Source organism: Orbicella franksi, chromosome 11 (genome assembly GCF_964199315.1).
Source record: "Orbicella franksi chromosome 11, jaOrbFran1.1, whole genome shotgun sequence".
NCBI classification, from domain to species: Eukaryota; Metazoa; Cnidaria; class Anthozoa; order Scleractinia; family Merulinidae; genus Orbicella; species Orbicella franksi.
This window is the reverse complement of record NC_138155.1, coordinates 14,677,989-14,702,575: the sequence shown is the minus strand read 5'-3', so window position 1 is coordinate 14,702,575 and position 24,587 is coordinate 14,677,989. Positions and strand designations below refer to the sequence as shown.

The 24,587-nt window shown below is 39.7% G+C and overlaps 2 protein-coding genes across 2 annotated transcripts in view; one reads left to right on the top strand and one right to left on the bottom strand.

Annotated features, from left to right (window-relative positions):
- LOC145460705 (lysosomal leucine aminopeptidase-like) overlaps window positions 1-24,268 on the top strand; it is a 28,249-nt gene extending 3,981 nt beyond the window's left edge. Inside the window, exons 4-19 of the mRNA XM_081445587.1 lie at window positions 8,001-8,097; window positions 9,254-9,341; window positions 10,200-10,240; window positions 12,967-13,092; window positions 13,541-13,617; window positions 13,864-13,934; window positions 15,021-15,093; window positions 16,171-16,331; window positions 16,971-17,070; window positions 17,687-17,765; window positions 19,585-19,689; window positions 20,428-20,470; window positions 21,740-21,849; window positions 22,625-22,687; window positions 23,158-23,214; window positions 23,671-24,268. Coding sequence (XP_081301713.1) covers window positions 8,001-8,097; window positions 9,254-9,341; window positions 10,200-10,240; window positions 12,967-13,092; window positions 13,541-13,617; window positions 13,864-13,934; window positions 15,021-15,093; window positions 16,171-16,331; window positions 16,971-17,070; window positions 17,687-17,765; window positions 19,585-19,689; window positions 20,428-20,470; window positions 21,740-21,849; window positions 22,625-22,687; window positions 23,158-23,214; window positions 23,671-23,718 — 1,339 coding nt within the window. The 3' untranslated portion in view covers window positions 23,719-24,268. The remainder of the gene's footprint in view (window positions 1-8,000; window positions 8,098-9,253; window positions 9,342-10,199; window positions 10,241-12,966; window positions 13,093-13,540; window positions 13,618-13,863; window positions 13,935-15,020; window positions 15,094-16,170; window positions 16,332-16,970; window positions 17,071-17,686; window positions 17,766-19,584; window positions 19,690-20,427; window positions 20,471-21,739; window positions 21,850-22,624; window positions 22,688-23,157; window positions 23,215-23,670) is intronic.
- LOC145503326 (uncharacterized) lies at window positions 1,490-7,423 on the bottom strand. The gene has a single exon (XM_081482804.1). It carries the CDS (start codon window positions 7,421-7,423, stop codon window positions 1,490-1,492), a length of 5,934 nt encoding a protein of 1,977 aa, XP_081338930.1.
- Window positions 24,269-24,587: the final 319 nt, after the last annotated feature.

Here is a 24,587-nt window from a genome sequence, read left to right as displayed (position 1 = left end):
ATGAAAGTGAAGTATGATCATCGCAGTAAATTTTCCAATTTAAGCAACTGGAAAGAAGAAGCCTGAAAAAAAAAATCAGGGCTTCAACGGGATTCGAACCCGTGACCTCTGCGATACCGGTGCGATGCTCTACCAACTGAGCTATGAAGCCACACATTGGGAGCGAGGTCAATTAATTGAGTTCATATCTTCCCGTGAGTGAAATGATGTGAAGTATATATGAAATAATTCATATTTGAACTGCAGTAGTAGATGAAAGTGAAGTATGATCATCGCAGTAAATTTTCCAATTTAAGCAACTGGAGTAGTGTTATGGGGATTGTAGCCAGGAAAATAGTCTCCCGCCTAAGATTTTCATTGAGCCGGTGACCATTTTTCATGAGAGACCAGGTCAAGGGACATGGAACAAACTTTTCGTCCCCAATCTTTTGCAACACCTTGACTACAGGGCTACCAGGCTTTGCATTTACAACATGGTGGACGCAGTACATGGAAAGAGAACACACTAAACAATGAAGTGCTCAAAACAAGATTTTATTTTGATTACTTTACTCATTTTAGTGGCCCCAATACTCAAGGTCATCAGGAATTTGTTCCAAACTTTTAATTTAGATGGTTCGATATTGTTCAGATATCGATTTTGTGTACGTATAACCTAAAAACTGTTTGTTGTCCTTTAAATAGCGAGTGATCGGCCGCCAAACTCCAGCCGGCGATCACCTCTTTCTCAGCCGGTGAATTTCGCCAGCAGCCGGCAATTAGTGGTAACCCTGGTGTTAATTTTTTTTCCTACACATCCTTAACCAGCTGTGAAGTAGAGAAGGTGTAGAAGTTGAATGATTATGATTAAGTTAAGAGGACTTTGGGTCAACTGGTATATGTATAGCCATTTTCTGGTGTCATTGTGTTTTGTTCTTGAGCAAGACACAACTACATGTACTATCACAGAGTCTCTTTCCACTCAGGTGAAGAAAATGGTTACCTTAGTTATCAGTGACAGTAAACTCTGGATTGTGTTAATATCGATCATCTCTTGCAGTGGTCAATACCATCTTTTTTTTAAACCACTAAGGAGAACAGAAATTACTTTTAAAAGCCAGGTTTAACAAGATAAAGGGTAAAATTCTTCAAAATAGAAAAAAATCTCCAATTTTGTTATGTCAAGAGAGCAAAAATTGGCTGTAAATAATCGTGCATTCAAACAAAATTATTAAGGGTTCGAAAAATCAGGATTCCACTGTTAGTGTTGCCGCTACTTCTTTAGTCCCCAATGAACTCACATAACGACAACAAATTTGATTTTAACACTTTTTTAATAACCAAAGACACGTCCAAGTTTTACAAAATCAGTTCCACGTGAGTCCGTCCGGGTGGTTACAAAGTTTTGCAAGCTGCTTCATGTCATTGACACAAAACGTCACGATCAAAATAAAACAAAAATAAAATACTGTTCTTCGGCGGTAACATCCTCCCCCCGTGTTCGCCCGATTTAGTTGGTCGAACACTCTTCAAGGACGGCAAGTTTTGTCACAGGGCTTCTCATTACTCCAAACTTCGTTTTCACGTCTGCTGATCTTACAATACTGTCAAGTCCAGGAAAGACTTTTACGATCCTGCCAAGGGGCCAGAAACCTCTTGAAACTGCCCGATCAACCACTAACACCAAATCTCCGACCTTGACATTTACAGTAGGTTGAGTCCATTTCTTTCGAGTAATCAAACCAGGTAGGTACTCTCTTAACCAACGACTCCAAATATGATTTGCCACCACTTGTGCTTGTCGCCAACGTTTGCGACTTGACAACTCCTTGTCGTCAACGATACCGGGCGGTAAGTTGAGAGATCCTCTTCCAATGAGGAAATGATTCGGTGTCAGAGCTTCAAGGTCATCCACATCTGAGCTGACTTCAGTAAGCGGACGACTGTTCACAACCCATTCCACTTCAGCAAAGGCGGTAAGCAACACCTCATCAGTAAGAACTTGTTTCTGTAGAACAACATTAAGGGCTTTCTTGCATGATCGTACGAGGCGCTCCCATACACCTCCCATATGAGGTGCGGCAGGCGGGTTAAATACCCACTGAATTCCCTCTTGGCTCAACTCACTGCCGATCTTATGCTGATTCCAGCCATCGATGCATTCACGTAACTCACGGTCTGCTCCTACAAAGTTTGTTCCATTGTCGGAGTAAATCACAGTTGGTTTACCTCTTCGAGCCATAAACCGCCTAAGGCACATGATGAAGGAATCGGTTGACAAGTCAAATGCAACCTCCAAATGAACTGCTCTAGTCACCAAGCAAGTAAAGAGACAACCATATCTCTTCTCCTCTTTTCTAAGATGCTTCACTTTAAGAGGACCAAAGAAATCCACCCCAACTTTCGAGAATGGTGGTGCAACACTTAAGCGATCATATGGTAGACTTGCCATCAAGGGTGCTTCTGGTTTCGCTTTTCGCCTTCTGCAGTAAGAACACTGATGAAGGATCTTTCGCACTGTAGCACGACAGCGTAAGATCCAATACTGTTGTCTCAACTCATTTCGTACTTGGTCCACTCCTTCATGTTTCAATTTCTTGTGACAGTTCATGAAGATGAGACGGGTCAACTCATGATCTGGTGCTAGTACCACAGGGTGACGACTGTAAAATGGAATATCGGCTCTCTCAATTCGACCACCTGCACGAATGATTCCATGCCCATCAAGGAATGGTGAGAGAGATACCAATTTGCTCTTGCTTGAAACATGCTGTTTCGACTTGAGAACTGCAACTTCTTGAGGAAAGGATTCTGCTTGGGCAACGCAGATCCAAAACTTTCGAGCTTGCTCCATCTCTTCAACCAACAAAGAACCAATGTGACGTTCAGATTTGGGGTGCTTATAGTTATATATAAACCGTTTCAGGTAAGCAGTTACTCTGAGAAGCTTTGTTAGAGATGAGTATTTCGCTGGAGATAAGAAATCGTTCTTTGAACCTTTCACCACACCAGTCCAAGTAATGGCCATTTCTTGGGCTTGTGGGTCATCATCGGACGGCTTGGGAATTTCAAGCTTTGCATTTCCCTTTGGCCATCTCTCTTCAGGTAAGTGTAAGAAGGCAGGGCCATTTACCCAACGACTCCCAGAAGTAATAGAGCTCACTGGAAGTCCCCTGCTGCCATCATCTGCAGGATTTATCTGTCCAGGACAGTGGTTCCATTGGTTGGGTTCGGTGCTGTCCAGGATCTCTCCAATTCTATTAGCAATAAAGGCGGGGTGGCGCTTAGACACTCCACGAATCCACTGAAACACAGTACTGCTGTCTGTCCAATAATAGGTGGAATCAATGATGTAATCATGTTCCTTAATCACTACAGCAGCCAATCTTGCACCCAAAACAGCAGCCTGCAGTTCAAGCCTTGGGATGCTCAAGGGTTTCTTCGGGGCTACCCGAGTCTTCGCTGTAACAAATGCACATCGCACTGCTCCACTGACATAGCAGAATCTGAAATAAGCCACTGCGCAAAATGCTTGTTCACTGGCATCTCCAAAGACGTGAAGGTCAATAACAGACGGGTTGTCTGGTATGTGACGATAGAAACGGGGAATGTGAAACTGTGCAATTCCATCCAGCTCTTCCTGCCATTTGGACCACTCCTTTAGAAACTCTGGTGGCAGTGCATCATCCCATCCAATACCTAACTGCCACACATGCTGGAGGAAGATTTTTGCTCTGACCAGAAATGGAGCTAGAAATCCAATCGGATCAAAGAGGGATGCTATCAAGCTCAGAATCTTCCGACGCGTGTCCGCAATGTCTCTCTTCACCACTTCATAGACAAAACAATCTGAGCTGGTATCCCAAACGACACCAAGAGCACGTTCCATAGGCATTACGATGCTTTCCTCCACAACCTTGATAGAGGGCGCTCTTTCCGATTCTGGTATTCGCTCGATCACTTCTGTCTCATTAGAGATCCACTTGGTCAAGTGAAAAGCTGCTTTGTTCAGCATTTCAACAAGTTCTTGTTGCAGTTCCAGAGCTTGATCACTTGATTTAACAGACTTGAAAAAGTCATCCATGTAAAAGTTTCGCTTTACGGCAAAGGCAGCATTCGGAAACTGCGTCTCATTATCTTCTGCACTTCTCAACAGAGCATAGTTAGCACAGGTTGGTGCACATTTGGCTCCAAATATGTGACGCACATACTGGTAGACTTCTGTCAATGATTCAGGAGATTGACGCCACAGAAATCGAAGGGAAGCTTGATCTTCTTGTGGGACAGCAACTTGGTTAAACATCGCTTCAATGTCTCCTGAAAGCGCAACCTTTTCTTCTCGAAATCTCATGAAAATTCCAACAAGGTTGTTCAGCAAATCTGGGCCACTAAGAAGTTGGCTGTTTAATGATGAGCCTTGAAACTTTGCAGTGGCATCACATACTCGACGAACCTTCTCAGGTTTCTTGGGGTTCAGAACAGGGTGGTGAGGAAGGTACCATTTGTGCATGGCTGGTGCAGTTGCTTCCTCCTTAGTAAGCTTTTTGATGTATCCCTTTTCCATATCCACGTCAATAGTTTTCCTGTATCTTTCTGCCAACTCGGGATTACGATTAAGCTTCTTCTCCAGAAAATTCAGACGTTGAGCAGCTGCAGCAAAATTGTCAGGAAGTTCGACCTTGTCATCACGCCAAATCAAAGGAACCTCATAACGACCATCCACCTTACGTGTACTTTCATTCAAGAATTTCATGACTCTTTCATCTTCAACTGAGCGTTGGGTATTATTGTCATAACGACAACCAAAGTTCTCTGTTCGCCACCAAGTTTTTACGGCGTCATTGAGTTCCTCATCCGGAGTCGCCACATGAACTTTACAAACAGATTCACATTCTTGAATATGGCCAGGTAAGCGACCAGTAACAGTCCATCCAATCCTAGTGCGAACACCAACAGGGGAACCCTTTGGACCATGTCGAGTTTCCAGGGGAACAATAAGTTCCGGGACATCACTACCAAGGAGCAAAGTGACTTGAGTCCCAGCGACTTCAGTCAGCTCCAAGTCTGATAGGTGTGGCCATCTTTCTTGTAGCTCATCAAGTTTCACTTTCTTCTCTGGCACATTCAGGTGATCAACTACAAGAACTCCATTCACATCAAATTGGGTACCAAAGTCATTCAATCGGCTGACTTGTACATTAACACGCTTTGTCATAAGCTCAGATGTTTTCTGAATTCCATTTAAGACCACACTTTCCAAAGGACCATCCAAACCAAGTCTTCCAGCAACATCTACTAACAGCAAGCTGCAAGTGCTTCCTGTGTCCAGCATAGCATATGTGTTGAAATATCCCTTTGGACCATAGAGGGTTACTGGTACTACTTGTAACAGAACAGAGGTGTGACTGCTTCTGTGAGATGTGTTAGAATGTTCAGTAGACGAACCAACTTCGGCTTGTGCTACTGGGTTAATAGCAGACACTGCATCACTGCTTTCCACCGAAACATTTCTCAAGTTGTGCAACAGAGCATTGTGTGATCGCGTACACCCATTTACACCACACTGTTTTTGATTTGAACAATTGCTAAGCCAATGTCGAGGACTGAGGCAACAAAAGCACAACTTATGTTTCTGTACTTCATTTAGGCGTTCTTCCACACTTAGAGCCTTAAACTTGGGACAAGAAGATAACTTGTGTTCCTGCCCATCACCCATAATGCAAGAGGACTTTGTTGGCCTGGGGCGAGGTGAAATGTTACTTGAGAAAGTGTTCTGTTTTTCAGTCATTCCATTTGATCCACCAGACCGAGGTTTCTTATGAGGTTGGAATGGAAACTTACTTGACATTTTTGGGTAACAACAATCATCATAAATATCTGCCTGACCTTTTAACCACACACTGAAGTCATCAAGACTAGGTCGTTCCAGTTTGGTAGCTTTGGTGTTGTCCTTCCATTTGATTTTGAGCTCCTGGGACAGTTTGTCAACGGCAAGGGAAACATTAGCTTCTGCTTTCAGATCACTTTCATATCCAAACTTCTTAAATGTCCACACAGTAGTTGACACAACATCTGACAGATTTCTTACTTCTTGAGGTTTGTCATTTTGTAATCGAGCTGTTTTTTTCAGTTTGTCAAGTGTGACTTTCACAACAAGGGAAGGTTTGCCAAATCTGGATTCCAGTTCTTTCAGTGCTTCATAGTAGGAATCTCCACTGTATCCATATCCTTCAATTGCAGACTTAGCTTTACCAATAACAGAGTTCTGAAGATGTTGCATTTTGCCATTAAGGGACAGATTAGCATCATGAACAATTGATTTAAACATTGAGGACCAATCAGACCAGTGTAAAGGGTCACCATCAAACTTACTTAGGCGTAACTTTGGAAGAGAGTCACGAGTAGAATGACCACAAATGGTTGTTTTTCGGTTGTCCGTACTAGTTAAAGCTGGATGCTGTACTCCACTTTGTAAATCTCCAATCCACGAGTGATACAAAGGCAATGTTTCATTAGGTTTTTTCGTGCCCTGAGGTGCAATAAATGAAACAGCTGACTTTGGCTGTTGTAACAAAGGTGAAGGTGTAACAACTTTTGTAGGGTTGTCAGGTGGCAATGCAGTTCCATGATTTGCTCCAGTTCCTTGCAACAAACCAGGGAGTAGTGGAGGAATTATTGTTAACGGTTCATCCAGATTAGATGATGGAACAAATTTCAATGAATCATCCTCAAAATCAAGCAATCGATTAGACAAAGCTTCCGGATCATTAACTTCATTTTGTACCTTTTGTAACACTGCTGCTTCTGCTGTGAGGCGTGCAGCCTCGTCCTTGGCTTCCTGAGTCTTTCTTCTTTCTTCAGCCATGAATTTTAGCCTTTGAGCTTCATCTTGGACAAGTTCAAGTTTCCTTTTAACCTCCAGTTGTTTTTCGAACTCCTCTCTTCTTCGCTGTTCCTCCAAGGCAAGTTGTTTTGCTTTAATTTCTGCTGAAGTAATTTTGGCGCGAATTTCGGCCGCTTGGGAGACATTTCTTGTCGAAGAAGTTTTCCATGATTTCACCGAGCTTAATCCGCTAGAACTTTCCTCTGCCTGCTCGTCAAGATGTGCGTTGGCCTGAAGTTTAGCATCTTCGACTCTATCGAGTTGTTCTTCATACCAATCTATTGCGGCTTCGTGCTCGTTCTCTGGGATCACTGAGACGAGTTCATCATTGAGGCCTTTCGCTTCGTTAAGATATTCCTGCAAGTTGTTGACATATCCATGTATAATTGCTTTTCGACCATACTGTTCGATGGTGGACTCTAATTTCTTCAACGTGTTCGTGATCCTTCTTTTGACGGCTGCCCGTTTGTTTTTTAAAGTAACAATGTTAGTACTCACAGTACGAGCTGAATCCAAATGGCCAAGATGGCAACCGCCATCAGTCGCTTCGGTCGATTCCATACCAAATTCCAAAATCTTCGCCACACCAAATTCCAAATTCTTCGATTCGCTCGTTCTAATCCGGCTCGAAGGACCAGAAAATGTTGCCGCTACTTCTTTAGTCCCCAATGAACTCGCATAACGACAACAAATTTGATTTTAACACTTTTTTAATAACCAAAGACACGTCCAAGTTTTACAAAATCAGTTCCACGTGAGTCCGTCTGGGTGGTTACAAAGTTTTGCAAGCTACTTCATGTCATTGACACGAAACGTCACGATCAAAATAAAACAAAAATAAAATACTGTTCTTCGGCGGTAACAGTTAGTAATGGCTAAACGCTGAAAGGCAACTGGTGATAGGCTCATATCTAATTGTGGGCAGTACTTCTTCTCACTTTATACTATTAAATAGAAGTCAGAATTTAAAAAAAAAAATTGCTGACCTGGAGGCTTGAAATTAGCCTTTAGCTTCCTCTAGGATTTGCTGGGCTTTTAGGATAGTTAAGCGCAGATTGGGAAAAGCGCCTTGATGAAATAATAATAATTAATGTCTTATTATATTTATCAAATGTTTATTTTGTTTCTATGGTATCAGGAGGATAAATGAAAACTATGTGAATATCTATGATGAGTTCTTCAGTACGTCTTCAGAATCCTTTGTGAAAACTGTTGGCAAGTGGTTCGATGCCCAGGTAAGTTCAGTACAGTCAAACCTCCCGTAAGTGGACACTCCCAGGACCAAAAGTGTCCACTTAGAGAGGTGAACATTCGCTTAAGAGAGGTGTCTGCTTATGAGACATTATGTGGCTGGGACCATTTCCAATTGTCCACTTACAGGATTGAGGTGTCCACCTAGGTTCGACTATACTGAGTATTCTTCTCTACCCTCTTTTAAGCCTGAGACCTCTTCAATCCACTGACCCCTTCTAACATCACCTGATCCCTGTTTCTTTTTGCCATAACATAATGTTCTACTTTAAATTTATTTTCCATGGTACCAGAATCTGGTGTCATGAACCGATTGGTTCCTTCCCTGATTCTTGACAGCGCTAGCCTTGAGATGAACATTGACAGATCATGACAATGGCTTGCAAATTTGTGCATGTATTAATAAATTTTGTGTAATGTCAAACCTGTGGCAATGGCAGTTTTTCTCAAAAATGGCAAATTCCTTGGGGTGGGGACATGGGTCAAATGCTCCTGGGATACATATAAGAACGAAAAAGAAGGCAAATGCCAGGCGCTCCCCGGATTAATCTGGGAAGTAACTCTACTTAAATACCATAAACCATAATGAAAACGTAAAGGTGATTTAAACCAACTTATAAGATTTTTATGAAACTGCCATTAACACCTTAATTTAAGTTGTTCAAAGTTGTTTTCCAACAACTCTTTAGTAGAAATGGAGACAAAAGTACATTTACTTTACTGTTACCGTATTACAAACCACACAGCACTTTATATGATAGCTGCATTCGATCACAGAAGAATGCTATTTAATTTGTGAAGGTTTTGATGTAACTTTGATTAGGTTTTCTTCATAACCAAGCTGAAAGCACAGCGAAATATTTTTATTGGGCCATGTACCATTTTGGCACCATCTCTAATGACGTAACACTCATGTGCTATTGCGCACCTTGTGAGTACTGTTATTTTCCAGTTGCCAAAGTCATACTAGTGTACAGCTAACAGTAATTTTTTCAGTTGTATCGTCATCCGTTTCCAGTTGCTTTTGTCATTTTGTTGGGCTGCATCAAGGGGCTTAGGCAGCGTGTCAACAAAATAGTAGGCTTCATAGTCTGGTAACTCATACACACTCAATACATATGTAAAAGTGTTAATTTATAGGAAGAATGGATGAGGAGCAAAATAGCCAGTGGATCAAACAACAGCTCACTCTGGAGACAAATGGGCAACATTATCTCTCAGTATGATGGTGTGTATAATTATTCAATCTATTAAATGTTATTAACCAGCCTGAAGTCTCCAGCTAATTAACTCACTTTAGTTGACTTACTTGTTGTCTATATGTGAGGTCCTGTTTCACATAGTTTAGATGTGTTGTTTTGATTATATTAGGAGAGGTCCATGCATAAACCTGAATGAAAATAACAATACACATAGGGGCCACCTATAGTGAATTAAAAATAGGCATAACTAATAAAAATTAAGTTATCATACGTGAACATTATTTGGCCATTAATTCCCATTGCAAGTGTTTTCTGAGGCCTGGTTCAAGCATTGACCTTTGTAACACATACATGCATTGAACCTAATGGATCACTATTTAGGTACAGATTAAGTTTGACTTTTGAAACACATTATATTTTTATTTGGGTAATGACCTTGCTGTTCTATTGGACCATGGCAGTCAAGTAGAATGGCAGAAGTTTGACTTAGATTCAGATGTCATATGCCACATTTAATGTATACATGAGTTGTACATGTATGTTGGGGTTCAATGTTACCCCTAGTACAAATTGTTATTTGCCTTTATTTCCAGAACAAAGGTAAATTATAATTTATGCCAAGGGTAACATTGAACCACAATGCATACACCAGCTAGGGATACTTAATATATTATTTTGTGCTGACGCAAGTAAGTTCAACACCATTCAGTTTGAGTTCTGAAAAGAAACTGTCAAACTTAATGATTTGAGTTGCTCAAATGGGTGATAGGCTCAGCACATGTAAACTTTGACGATTTAACTGGGCCTGATTGATTAATGAGTCTGTCACTCGCATAATGTAATGCCCAGGTTAAAAAATCTCTACATTGTTTGCTGCCATGCAGGTCTAATTGCTGGCTACACAGACTACCCAGCTACAGAAAAGGTAATTTTAAAATTTCAATAACCTCAATCAATATGGTACAGTCCCAGCAATAAAATAACCCTGCAAGATTGTTGGCTAGTCATGTCAATGCTGTAGTTTAAAAAGAATTTCATAACAAAATGATTTTGAACTAATCCAGTAGTTTGATTTGTATATTCCTTTATGTTAGGATTATAACTTACAGTTGTAATGAACCTGGAAATCAAAATAGTTTGAAATAATTTTGACCTTAAATTCACTTTAAAATTTCCACAATATACAATCACATTGGTGTCCAGTATTTCAGCATATCTAGTTAGAACTCAGTAGAAAATTACATTATTAATAACAGAGCTCCTGTGTGCTCAAAGGCACACGGGCAAAGCCCCTGATACCTTAGAAAATTTGGTAACCCATCAATCTAAAAAATTGTGGTTGTGACATGACTGTCCGTACATCCATACATCCATACACTGATACTTGGAAAATAAGAGAGTAGCACCATTGCTATACACCTCTACATCTTTGATTTTGGGCATCCATGTTATGGTTTATTGACAGCTGTCACAACAAGCTATCTGCTGACCAGTATCGCATGACCATATCACAGGCTCAGTTTAGAGCTCATTGAGGTCACATGTTTTTTTGAAGTTGATCGCTGACCAGTTTAGTGGTTTTCCGATTGGATCGCAGGCTCAAGCCAGGTTATTACTCTGGGGGAGAAGGAGGGAGTACATGCAAAGGCAAAATTTCGGTGCAAATTAACCCCTGGCGTGTTGTTGATTTTCCTTCCGACATATTCCTGCACAATCGTCTCTCAGAAAGTCCCTGATATATTGCGTATGTAATTTCTACAATCTTGGTTACCCTTACTGGGTATAGTTTGTTAAAATTTAACTGGAAAAATAGCAAAACCACGCATTCAACTATTACATCCTCGCAATTGATCATTTTTTGAGTTTCTGATCTAAGAAGAACAAATATTGCAATCAGGGTCCGCTTTTAGGCTTGGCTAAATCTACATATTGTAATTAAATCAATTTAAGGTTGTCATTCATCGTGGTAGATGCAATAATAAAGTGTATTATCGTTTGTCTCATGATGTAGTCACTTGAGATGTAGATCGCGACGTTTTGACTGCTTACTGCTAGTCTTCTTCAGGCGATAAGGTCAACTGATTGCATGGTATCATTTATATCGCAAAGGTCGGCTGTGATTGGTGCATTTCGATCCTCCTATTGTTCCATTGTTCCGGCGAGTAGCTGTTCCCTCAGTGGTCCGCTGTTGTACCGTTCTCCTGTTGTTGTGTTTCTTGATCGTGGGTATCCATGCTTCAGGAATTTCAATTCCACTGTCCCTGTTGATGTTGTTAGGGTGAAGTCTTATGTGAATAGCTTCCTTGACCCTACGTGTGTACCAGTGAAGATCTCGATCAATAAACTTGACCTCATTCCAGATAGGATAGTGGCCGGTCTCGTGGGTGTGTTCAGAAATGGCGGAGGTCTGGGTACGGGCGAGTCGTATATCCCTGTCGTGTTCTTTGATCCTCTCCTGCATAGATCTCCCTGTTTCCCCGATGTAGACTTTGCCGCACTCACAGGGAATCCTGTAGACAACACCATCTTGTTTAGCCGGGTTGACGGTGTCCTTTGGTCGCACTAAGTGTGACTGAAGTGTCGTGTCGGACTTAAAAGACGGTGCGAATGCCTTGTTGTTCTAGGCAGCGGCAGAGAGACTCCGAAACTCCTTGGACATAAGGTAAAACGGCGGTGGATTTAATTCCGCGACAGGCTGTCTTCTTGGGGTTGTTCGTTCCTTTGTGATCTTCTGTACAAAAGAGGAGGGATATCCGTTAGAAACAAGTACAGATGACAGATGTTTCTTCTCTCCATCGATTACTGATGGTTTGGTGACGAGACGTTTAGCCCGGTCGTACAGACACTTCACAATACTGCGCTTTACTGACTGAGGATGGTGTGAATCATATGCTAGGTACTGATCAGTATGTGTTGGTTTCCTGTAGACACTGGTGGTAAGGCGGCCATCAGGTTCTCTGTAAACTGATGGCCGCCGTTTCTGAACACACCCACGAGACCGGCCACTATCCTATCTGGAATGAGGTCAAGTTTATTGATCGAGATCCTCACTGGTACACACGTAGGGTCAAGGAAGCTATTCACATAAGACTTCACCCTAACAACATCAACAGGGACAGTGGAATTGAAATTCCTGAAGCATGGATACCCACGATCAAGAAACACAACAACAGGAGAACGGTACAACAGCGGACCACTGAGGGAACAGCTACTCGCCGGAACAATGGAACAATAGGAGGATTGAAATGCACCAATCACAGCCGACCTTTGCGATATAAATGATACCGTGCAATCAGTCGACCTTATCGCCTGAAGAAGACTAGCAGTAAGCAGTCGAAACGTCGCGATCTACATCTCAAGTGACTACATTGTTAGACAAACGATAATACACTTTATTATTAAATCAATTTAATCAAATCACCACCTACAGAAGTCAGGCACTGATTATGTACTTCTAAAATCTGAGCAACTAATAAATATTAAAAGGGTTTTTGTTTCTGTTTCTCCACTGTCTGTAAAAAGATTCTCACAGACTTTTAAATCTCGTGTATATTAAATTTATTGAGCAGATATGATTGAAAACTTATTGGTGACAAGTGTAAATATTGTTTGAATTGCATGTTTTGACTTTGCTCTCTTATTCTTTTTTAGGTATTGAAAAAGTTTGCTTTTCAATTTCTTAATGGTGTCGGTGATTACCTCACACTGAAGGATGTCCTCAACCCTGATGGACGTCCTGATTGGGACAAGATGACAGATGATGAGATTTTAACCAAGGTATATTGTATATACATTAATTCTCGTTAGAAGCATGCAGTCACGTTTTACCTTCTGTTGTCATGACATCCCTTTTGAAAGAATGGAATTGGCAAAATGGCATCATGAAATGGAACAGCAATCATGCAAGGATTGGAAATGGTAGTCAGAATGGGAAAAATGGAGGCGTGCAATAAATTATTATGAATTAAGAATGAGAATATTATAAAGCAGACCAAAAAATCCAAGATCACATACTGAATATTTTACATGGGTACTGAATATACTATTAGCTGATTGGTTATCATAAGTTATCATTTATAATAATTAACTTCTATTTGCTTTATTGACATATTCTTTTTGTAATGTGACATTATTACATAACTCTAAATTAGCTACCTGACAGTCATGATTGTGTTACAGTTATATTATTAATCAGTATTACTGGGTTTTTTTTCATCAATGCTAGGTAGGACGAATGGGGCATTGTTCTGCTCTCATAAAGATTCTTCCAGGATATGAAGATATATTTGCTGGACATTCAAGGTACAACCATATATATACTAAGAGATGCCGGTAACACATTTTGTTGTTTTACCTGTAAAACCCTCACCTCAGCGTAACCCCTTAATCTCAAACTCAACAACTCAACTTAAAAATTTAATTTATCTATCTGTGGTTCCTTCATTTGTTTCTTTGTTTACCTATTTGTTCATTTCAACTAGTCCGCCAATGGTCTGCAACCACACAGTCATTCATTTGCATATTAATCTTTGTTTTGTTGCATTACAGCTGGTTCGCGTATGCTGCAACAATGAGGATATATAAACATTACTATTTCAATCTCAATGATCCAAGTACAGGTATTCAATAATTATTAGAATTATTACAAGTTTAGCTTCTTATTAAGTATTTTTAAATGTTCAATAATGAATTTAACAATAACTGCTGCAGCAATTCTTGTGCACTCATTGGCTAGTTTTCATTGTCAATAAGCCGACAGACACATTAATTTATAATTTATGCATATGTCAATGAAGGAGAGTGGACAATTTGACCATTTGTTATCGTAAAAACAAATTGACACCAGGTTTTAATGCGTCTGTCCTGTTATTGACAATGAATTTTGTCATAATAAGCATTGTTGAAGTAGTCTGCTGATCCATAGCTACTTTGACAAAGTTATGACGAAATTCATGATCAATAACAGAACAGACACTGAAAAACTGACGTCCATTTGTTAATCAGATCTTGTAAATGGATAGTGCAGATGAACAAATTTTCAGTGATGGAAACCAGTATGGTCTAGTTTTGTTGAAATTACTATTTAATTAATAAAACTGAGCTGAAGCTTTAAAAAGAGTGATATAATGGGTAATATGAAAACTTTGATTATGTTGTTGTGTCTTGGAAAAATCACTCAAAACTCTCCTTGCTCTCCTTTTGACTATTCACTAATATCTTCACCTTGCATTTGAGCAATCACACAAGCAGAATAACTGATGCCTGATTTTATGGAATGGATAATGGATAAATAAACAGAAAATGTTGAATATAGTATCGAACATCAAGTTTGTTATTCGGTCTGAAGGGTTTGTTCTGGTCAAGTAACAAGTTATCTGCTCACACTTGATTGGTTCATAAACAAATTGATGGAATTAAATGGTGCATGGGAGTTTGAACTATAATTATTTATTAAGAAGCATTTTAGAGAGAAATTTCACGTCTGTTACTATGTAATTTTGTGTCTGACTGCAAACTTTTCAAAGGAATCTTCCTGCAGGACAGATGGCTCATTTTCAATTATTTTATTAAACAATGGAATCAAATTGGAGAGTAGCAATGTAGCTTGCTCATGCATCGAGCTGTGAAGCTGACCCTTAAATTCAATGTATCATAAGATATCTCACATGATAACAAATGTTGTAATTTTGAACCACATTCTGCAGGTTCGAAACGGATGTCTTTTTCAAGTTATGCTGGATATCTGGTATCACTGGATGACTTTTATATCATGGACAGGTAAAAACATGCTGCTGTCAAGACTGGTCAATTGACTGGCCGACACATGGACCAACCGACCGGCCATCCTTGAGGGCCAGCTGGCTGGTCCTCACGGACTGACTGACCAAACGACTGACTAACCTACCAATCGACTGACCAACAGACTGATCAACTGAGCGACTGACTAACTGACTGAATGATCTTGTCTTGGTCTATGAATGACTAACTGACTGAGTGATGAAAGACATACGGATTGATTGATGGATCAGGATTGAATGATAAGTTCATTTATGGAAAAAGAGATGTGGGATCTAAAACATGAGAAAAATTGGATTTACTTTTAAATTCATGTTGCATTTAATTGCGACATAATTCTGCGTGGCTCTGACTTGAGATGATTCTTCTGTACTGCATTGCTCATCCTTACTGCACAGAATATCACACAATTAACATGTGCACATAAACAAAATTGTGGCTCTTTCTAGCTAAACAGCTAGGCTTGCGAGAGACAAATCCTCTTTTTTTTCTTGGAAACGACTACTAGGACCTAACGAATTTTTCATTTAGTTTGAATGCAGCAATCAGCCTTTTTCTGTACAGTGATTATAGACCTATTTCTATTGCAGAGTAAAAGATTATAGCTGAAAATAAGAGCATATCTAAGCATTTGCTAAAGATAATAACTATGTGGCTTCAAGAACACTGCATGCTTGGAACATAGTGAATCCCTGTCATCTGAATATGGGTGCCTTTATCATGAAACACACATCAAATTGTTCCTTGACATTGATGCAATACATCCATTATTGTTGAGCTCTTGCTTAACTTTCTCCCTATTTTTCTGCTCTTACACAACATATTTAGTTAATAATTCAAAGTTAGACATTTCTGAAAGCTGATAATTTAAGGAATTATGGGAGCAGGAGAAGATCCTCCTGCTCCTAAACAGATACTGGGATTCCCCCTTTTTTATTTCAAAATTCAAGTTCTGTTACATAAGCAACCAACAGGTAACATTGGAAATTTTCAGTTAATTTACTACTCAACATGCGAGATATAAAATATTGCCTAATCTTGGTTTGTTTATTTTATCAGTGACTTGATCATGGTTCAAACAACAAACAATGTGTTCGACAATTCTTTGCTGAAGTATGTCACACCACAATCCCTTCTAGCCTGGCACAGAGTGCGCCTTGCTAACCTGATGGCTCACAATGGTGAAGAATGGGCAGATGTTTATAAACAATACAACTCAGGTATTATATTCTCCTATGTCAGTGTAGTGTTTGTACAGTTGCCTAATGGTTACATGTACTGTATTGTACTCGTTTCAAACCCTCAGGTTGGTACCACTGTGTGCTGTTTTTGCCTTAGACACTATCTGTATACTTGATTAGGTCTCAGTGTCTCTTTGTCCACCCAGGGATCTTGACTGGTATCAGCAAAATTAACAGTGACCTAGCTACCAGAGAAGTAACATGAAATACAGATACGCCATGAAATTTCATTCGCACTTTTGTGCGAACTTTCATCAAAACGTCGCGTGAACAAAGAAAGAAATTCGCTCATTTCGCTTGCATTACTTTTGCACAATACTGTATGTACTGTAGGTGATGCTCGTAGAATTACCAGTTCCACATTCATACAAAAGGATGTGTGGCGTAATAAAGGAAGTGTAGTGGCCTGTATGATTTCAACCCTTAGCTGAAGTCATCTTGTTCTGTATTTGCCAGTGTGGTAAAATGCTTTGAAAAAACACCTTTTCTTTTGTAGGGGGATGATGCGGGGAAATGACTTACTTGAGTGGGCCAGAATTCAAAGTCAGGGGTAATGAGGATGTTCCAACATTAATTATTGATCACAGTTCTCCTTGTTTTCGTTTTGATTGTTCATAGGTACTTACAACAATCAGTACATGGTCCTAGATCTAAAACAGGTTCAACTGAAGAAACGCCTACTCAAGGGTGCATTGTGGGTAGTGGAACAGATTCCAGGGTATGTAGTGATGATTGACATGTAAGACATCTAAGTGACAGGACAATAATTTTATATTAAATAAATATTAAACACCTGCGATGGCTGAGTGTGTTTCATGAGTCCTTGGTGCTTTGGCTGAATTTGCCGGTTGTTGATGCAGTTCTCCCAAAGAGTAACAAGTTTGCTATGGGTTTGAAGATCAATGCTACATGTGAATCAAAACTTAATAACAGCGCTGTGACTTACATGTATTTACGTGTGAGAAATGTGAGGGTCAGGATCCTTGGTTCAAATCCTCCACCCTACAGTTATCTGGATTTGTTGTCGGAAATCCCAAGTTTAACTCCTTGACTGTGTTGTGTAAAAAGCCAACTGGTCAGCCTCCCACCAGTTGGGATGTTCTATTTGCAATATCTGTTTATTAACATCTATTTACAGTGTCTCCATTCCAATTAGCACAACAGTGCTAAAAGTAATACATTGGACACTTAAATAAAGTTATTCATTGATTTATTATTTATTTATTTATTTATTTATTTATTTATTTATTTATTTATTTATTTATTTATTTATTTATTTACGATGATTATGTGTTTCCATGAAAACAACGATTTGATGATAACCTACCCGACAGGTTGGTGGTCAGTGGAGATCAAACTGAGATCCTCAGTGAAGGTTACTGGCCGTCCTACAATGTTCCTTTCTATCAAGAGGTGGGCATAACAAAGTAATGACATAACATCCATACACCTAGGACGCTCAGGCAGCGTGGCTGACTGGTTAGAGCGCCGGATTTGAAATCCGAAGGTCCCGGGTTCAAATCCCGTTCTGACCGCTAGCTGATGTTGTTTCCGGTAGCCGCGAGTTCAACTTCTCGGCTGCGCTTGTTAATAGCCAACTGGTCTGCCTCCCGCCAGTTGGGATTCTTAACCTAATTATGTTTATTTGAATGGGGAGTGGCCAATTAAGTAATTAAGTAATTAATCTCACATTCAGAATGCATTACCCGGAATGCAAGTGTTTTTGTTCTTTTCGTGGTCACATTGTTTCACAAATTTACTAATTATACGACAAAATCGAGGAAACATGCAAGACACAGTATGACTGGCTGAGATATGATTGCCAAAAAATAGCGAGGGACTTGAACTTGAACGTGCCATCTGTGTGCCGTCAGTACTCAGTGAATCCTAGTCTGTGCCGTGTGAAACTTTCTCTGTTCTGCCCCAGTTGAGAATGTGCACAACAAATCCCTTCAAAACATGGCAGCAATAAGATTTGCGTCAGCCTCTTCACCATCATTTAAAGAATGGAGGCTTCGATTTAATGACTGCAGTTTTGTAATTTTAAACAAGAGTTCGAAACGTTCGAATTTATGAAAGTTACCCTATTTTTTAGTGGAACACGGCAATGCAATTTTTTTTTAATGTGTTCATTGCAGTGCATACAACTCGGCTCCTTATATTATATTTCAGCCGTGTAAATCGGCCATATAAGTGAGTTTCTTATTCTATTGTTAGCTAAAGAATGAGTTAATGAACAGTGATTTAGAAATAGTGCGGGAACTTCATGTTGCTTTGATCGATCAAATTGACCAATTTAAACGTTGGAGGACGTTCGCGCTAATTGTTTCTGTGCATCCTTACTGCGCACGCAAATTCACACGCCACGTGATGCATCGAGCGCGCTAAGTAATCGAGTGAACAATGATAGGGCAGATGGCCATTGTTATAGCTTTGCCTGGATTTAACGAGCTTGGACGTTCAGTGACCCCTATTTTTCTTTTGATGGATCATTTTCTCTACCGATTTTTCACGTTTAGCGAAGAAATGAAGAAAATCTATCGATTAGAATTTTTAATTTTTTTTAGCAAAATGCACCATCAAATTCCGTTCTTTTCAGCCTTTCGTTTATCTGTGTGGCGGTTTCAAATGCCTCTTGAAGGGTTAAGTGAAAACGTTAGCAACATTTGGAATTATTAACGCAACGGATTCACTTATACAAAATATTACTAAGATAGTTTGTCTCCGTTGATTCATCTTTGATATTTTAAACTAAAAACCCTGGAGACCACGCTGATTTACGCGCGGCAATATTTCAAAATCAGACTAGTTTCCACACGCTTTATCTCTGAAACGAAGTCCGTGATTCAATCTTTTTTATTATTATTTGTGAAACAAGTAATTCATTATCTGTCCGCAGTAGAAGCCTGAAGAAAATCTATCGAGTGGAACAATTTTGCGCAAACGTCCCTAAACAAGGTTCTGATAGTTACCTGTGTTTATTGCCTTCAGGTATCTTGGTTGTAACTTTCTCCCAGACTCCTCATCACTTGAAATTCAAGGTCGTTTTTTACAATATACCAAAATTTGCTTTGAAATTGAAGAAAGATCCATGTTATAATATGCTCAGACAAGAAAATGCCAAAGAGGCAGTCATGAACCAAGACACAGTACTTGAACAACTACAGCTAAAATTTTCAAGATCAAAGATGTAGTGTACTGATTAATTTTATTCTTTGTTTTGTCTCATTAGATTTATAATCTAAGTGGTTACCCTGAATTTGTGAAGAAACATGGACTATCGTATTCATATCAGCTTGCTCCAAGAGCCATGATATTCCGTCGGGATCAAGGAAAGGTAACTGCAGGGCTAGCTCTATATCATCACCATGCCATCAACTTATGGGGACATGAAGTGGGGAAATATTGCAGTGACAGTTTCCCTCGCGTGACGTACCCGTTTTTGCGAAAAAATACTTTTACGTGGACAGAATTTCTCCCTGCAACATGTTGCATAAAATTCAGCTGGTTTAAATTAGCGCGCCACGAAGCAGGGACAAAATAACCTCAGTTTTCGATGCCGCATCGTGTGCACTACTCTTGCAAACTGTCCCCACAACAACATAGAAATGAACCAATATCCTCTTCGTGTGCGCCAGCTTGCGAACTGTCCCTGCAATGTGCTTCCCATGCATACAACTTTACATCCTCACAACATGTCCCGTAGTGTCGACCAATCTCTAGAGTGTACATGTCAGGCATTGTTCGCATTTGACATTTGCATCAATGGAAATAAAGGAGCCACAAACCAGCTTAGGAGATAGTGAAGTCTCTTCGTGTGCTTACAAACATAGTACATGTATCTTGTTTCTGAAAGAAGGAGTTTTCATGTTGGCTGATAAATAGCACGTGGTGCTTGTTCAATTATTAATGTATATTTTGAGCCGCCTATGATACTAGACAAGATAGCAAGGTATATTTTTCTTACCAAACCTCGCAACCTTACAAATGCAGCATTTTGGAAAATTATTATTGTTAAATAACGGCGCGAAAATCACGACACTGCATTTTATTTGTAAATTTGCTAACTTTGCAGGTTGTGGATATTAAATCAATGAAACACATTCTGCGCTACAATGGTATGTAATTTACCTTTGAAATCCCCTAATATTGTAGTCATTACAAGTGCAGTCGAACCTCCACGAACGATCACTTCTCTTCTACGGGTACCACTCTTACTTTAACCTCTTTACAAAGGCCACCTCTCCACAGCAGCAATGCCAGGCCGGTTCACCAGTGACTCACAAACGGTATATACAAAACCTTACTTTTATTGTAAAAGGTCACTAAACTTGATCCGTGCCGCGTGTCTTTTGTCTGTGTTTCTGCCTGGTTCTGTTTTTGTCATATAGTTTGATTTTGTAACGTATTTATATGCTATAATAAGCACTTGTTTAAAAAATTTAAAAAATTAACATTTTGCATCGCCCCCCCCCCCCCCGCCCCGAAAAATACAGTTGTCAATTGCACCCCTACCTCCCCATAAAGGCCACCCCTCTCTTCATCGGCCACTTTCCCCTGTCCCCAAGGTGACCGTTCTGGAGAGGTTCTACTGTACTCTCAAATAGCTAAAGTAACTAAGCTGCCTTGCAGCACTTTCCATCACTTTGATGGATCAATATTACAACTGTTTATCAGTTGACGATGCTACATTAATGGCATCGAACGAATGCCCAGTCATTGGTGAACAATTTGTGGTCAGGTATTGTATCTGATGTAATAGCCAACTTAGATGTTTGAAAATTGTAATTGCCTCGGAATTCCGTCTGCCGACTTGCGTCAATACTTTACAAAGAGTTGTATATCTAAACACCATAATCACAATTTCATAATAAAAATTGTGTTTATTGACGTACTGTAAGTAGTGCGCTTTAACTATATTTTCGAATGGAAGAGAGAATTTTATAGGGGAATGTTTGAAGATCTTTAAACATCGCCGGGGGGGGGGGGGGAGGCGTTAACTACGTGAACCGTTATGCCCCGTCCACACTGCGCCGAAGAAGTTTGAAAAAGCAGCTTTATTTCTTCGGTTAGGCTTACCGTCCACACTAATCCGTCACGAAAACGGAGCTTTTCGAAAACGCTCTTCGAACCTGAGGAATTTAAAAACGAAGGCTTTGCGCTTTAGTGTGGACGGAAAACAATTTGAAAACAGAGTTTTTTCGAAAACGATGACGTCACGATAATGTGATTTTCCTCAAACACAAATCCAAAATGACCGGTGATTGTTGTGTTTTCAAGTTTCTCCGGCGTAGTGTGGACGGAAAACATTTGATGGGTTTTCAGGGTAAAAGATGGCCATTCTTGTAAAAATTATTTTCACCCATCTTTACTCCTCTTCTTCATAGACTATCCTCATGACCCGTACTCGGATAAGAACCCGTACAACTCCATATGCTCAAGAGGAGATCTTCTTATTCCGTCAGACAGGAGTCCAGATGGTTGTTACGACACCAAAGTAAGGTTCATGTTTTTGAAACTTATGTAAACCGCCATATTCGCAAAGCCAATCAGCGGTAAGGTATCAATAACAAACGTAACAAATGAATCAGAACATGGGATAATATATGAAACCGGTGCATATCGCTAGCTAAACATGTGTTATTAGCAAGCGTGGGAAAAAATCCAGCCAGTGGCAAGCGCGCGAAAACCTGTAACCTGTCACAACTGCGGGAAAATATGTTGCAAGTGGTAAGCGCGGGAAAAGTCACATGACCCATAATGAGATTGTTCTGTGTGTTTCACGTCATTGGTTCTGAAGAACAATCTTTACCGTGATTGGATAGAGATCAGAATTTACCAGTCGTAAAACAAAGAAATGGTATATTTTCTAAAAAAAGTTTTCATGGACTTTTTTGGAAGTTTGGGGGAACGGGAGGCTTATTAACGATTATACGAGTTCAAGGTAACGAGGGTTTATTTTCAGGTGGGATGAAACATCGGCAACCTGGGTCTTTTGTAGTAAAACCTTGTACATTCAATTAGTTTACTGTTAAACTACTAACGCAAGAAAAAATAGTATCTCTTGCACCCGTCGCTTCACCCCCGCCCCCCCCCCCCCCCGCCCCAATCCTTCCCCCGCTATCTGCTCCCAAGTTGAGGCCTAGGCCTCGATGTTTGTGAGAAGCAGTGTTGTAAACAGTTCTTAAAACCTTGATTGTTTCAAGCACCAGTACACGATTTTTCATACCGTTTTCAGACCTGATACACTAACCCGTTTATCCTGTTTTAAGGTGACAGATTACTCAAGGGCAAAATCATTAATGTCCGAAGCTATCAGCGGTCCCACTTACCAGGTACCACTGACATTTTGCTAAATAATTCATCTTAAGGTCTCCTGATGCTATCACAGTGAGTAGCAATAAAACTGTTTCACGCAAGGTAACCTGCGTACCTGGTACAAAAGTGAGGTACGAGGAGTTCACATTTCCTCCTGTTCCTACCAAATGCAATTTGCGCTTTATATTTACTTTTGCGCTTTGGTGCTGCCTTGTCCGGAATTGAATTTTATTTTTATGATGTATAGTAAAATGCTAGTGTCGAAAAATAGATAAATTACTAAATGGAAAGTGTCGTTGCTGTTGTACAATGTCTATGAACTCGTCGGTTTGTACAAAAGTCTCACGCATTGCCTATGCTCACTTGTGATTTCACAAACTCTTGCCTGTGAATGCACACATGAATTAATCTCTGTCCATGACATTGGATATCCTTGAGTTCTTATTGAGTGATATGTCTCTAAGTACATACCGGCATCTCTTTGTAGGGTTTACCCGTGTTTTGCTGGAGTAATTTCTCGTTTCCAAACAAGCATGTTGGTTTGGTGAGTGCATTTGAATCTTGAAGTACTTTGTCGTGCAATATGTCACGAGTCATGCAATGTGTCACGCAAATTGTCACACAATTTTAAGTCACTTTTCCAACGAACAAGTTTACCCCATGCAACTTTCTAAAATAGAAAATATCAGAAACTGGTGACTTGACTATAAGTTACTGCCAGTGTTACCCATTGGCTGGTTATCTGCATACTCACAATTTGACTGGCTACGCTAATGGCCCTTAACTAATCAGGAAATTATCGAAGTTTGTTATGTTAAGGCCTCGAGCTTGTAGTCTTCTTATTAAATAGAAGCCAGGGGATTGAAACTGTCCAGAAAATTGATACCCTTTTGAACCTCGTTTATTAGAAAACATGACTTTTCACTACTGAAAATGTTTTTTTTTGTTTTTGTTTTCGTTTTGGTACTAAAACGTTACTTTGTCGTTTCTTTTCTTTCAGCCTGACTGTTACAACTTTGATTTTGTGACTATGAAGCCAGAGTTTTAACAGACGGCAGTATACTGAAGGCTTTCGGTGATGGGGAATGCATCTCTTGGCAAAATTCTACCTTTTATCCAAACATGAGTCGCGTCTTTTCTTTTTAGTTTAAATTTGCAGTTGAAAATAATCCAGGCCCCAGAGATCTGTGTTTTAAGAAATACGTAACGAAAACCATGCCGAAGAATATTTTGTTTAAAGTCAATTTAAAAAGTTGTTTGTGGTTATTGTAATCTTTTTAAAAGCGAACAATAACTAAGTTAATAATCTTTAAATCGATGTTTAAGTTAAGAAAAAACAATAGTGGTTTTCGGAGGGGTTTTCGTTCTAGATTAATAACTTTTTAACATGTCATTTTGAATGTGAAATAGAATTTGAATCTTACAAGGTGATATCCATTTTAACTGATTAGTTATTAGATTTTAAATGAAAAATGATAAGTTAATAAGTTTATTAGTATTGTCAAATCTATTGAGATTGTGGTAAATAGATTGTCTACATAACATCTATCATATTTATGTTCAATTTTGAAAAATAAAACGTTTTGTACATGCTTTTATTTTGTGTTGATGAGAAAGACAGTTGACTTCTCTTTAGTAAGCTTTTCCATCATTAGTTAAGGTGGCTTACTACAGTTTTCCGGAGACTAGTAGCGCGCGCTATGATTGCTTTCCAGACGTCAGTACTAATCGCACGTGCACAAATGACGCAGGCAACCCTAAGAAGAAACGAAAACCACTTCAGCACTTCAGCACTTGAAGGGCACTAAATCACTTCGGTATACGTAGCAATAGTTTCAAACTCGGTTCAAACATGTGTTTAAGCCTAGGGCCAAAAAAATATGATATAAAAAATCGAAAAACGACCGGTAAAAGAGT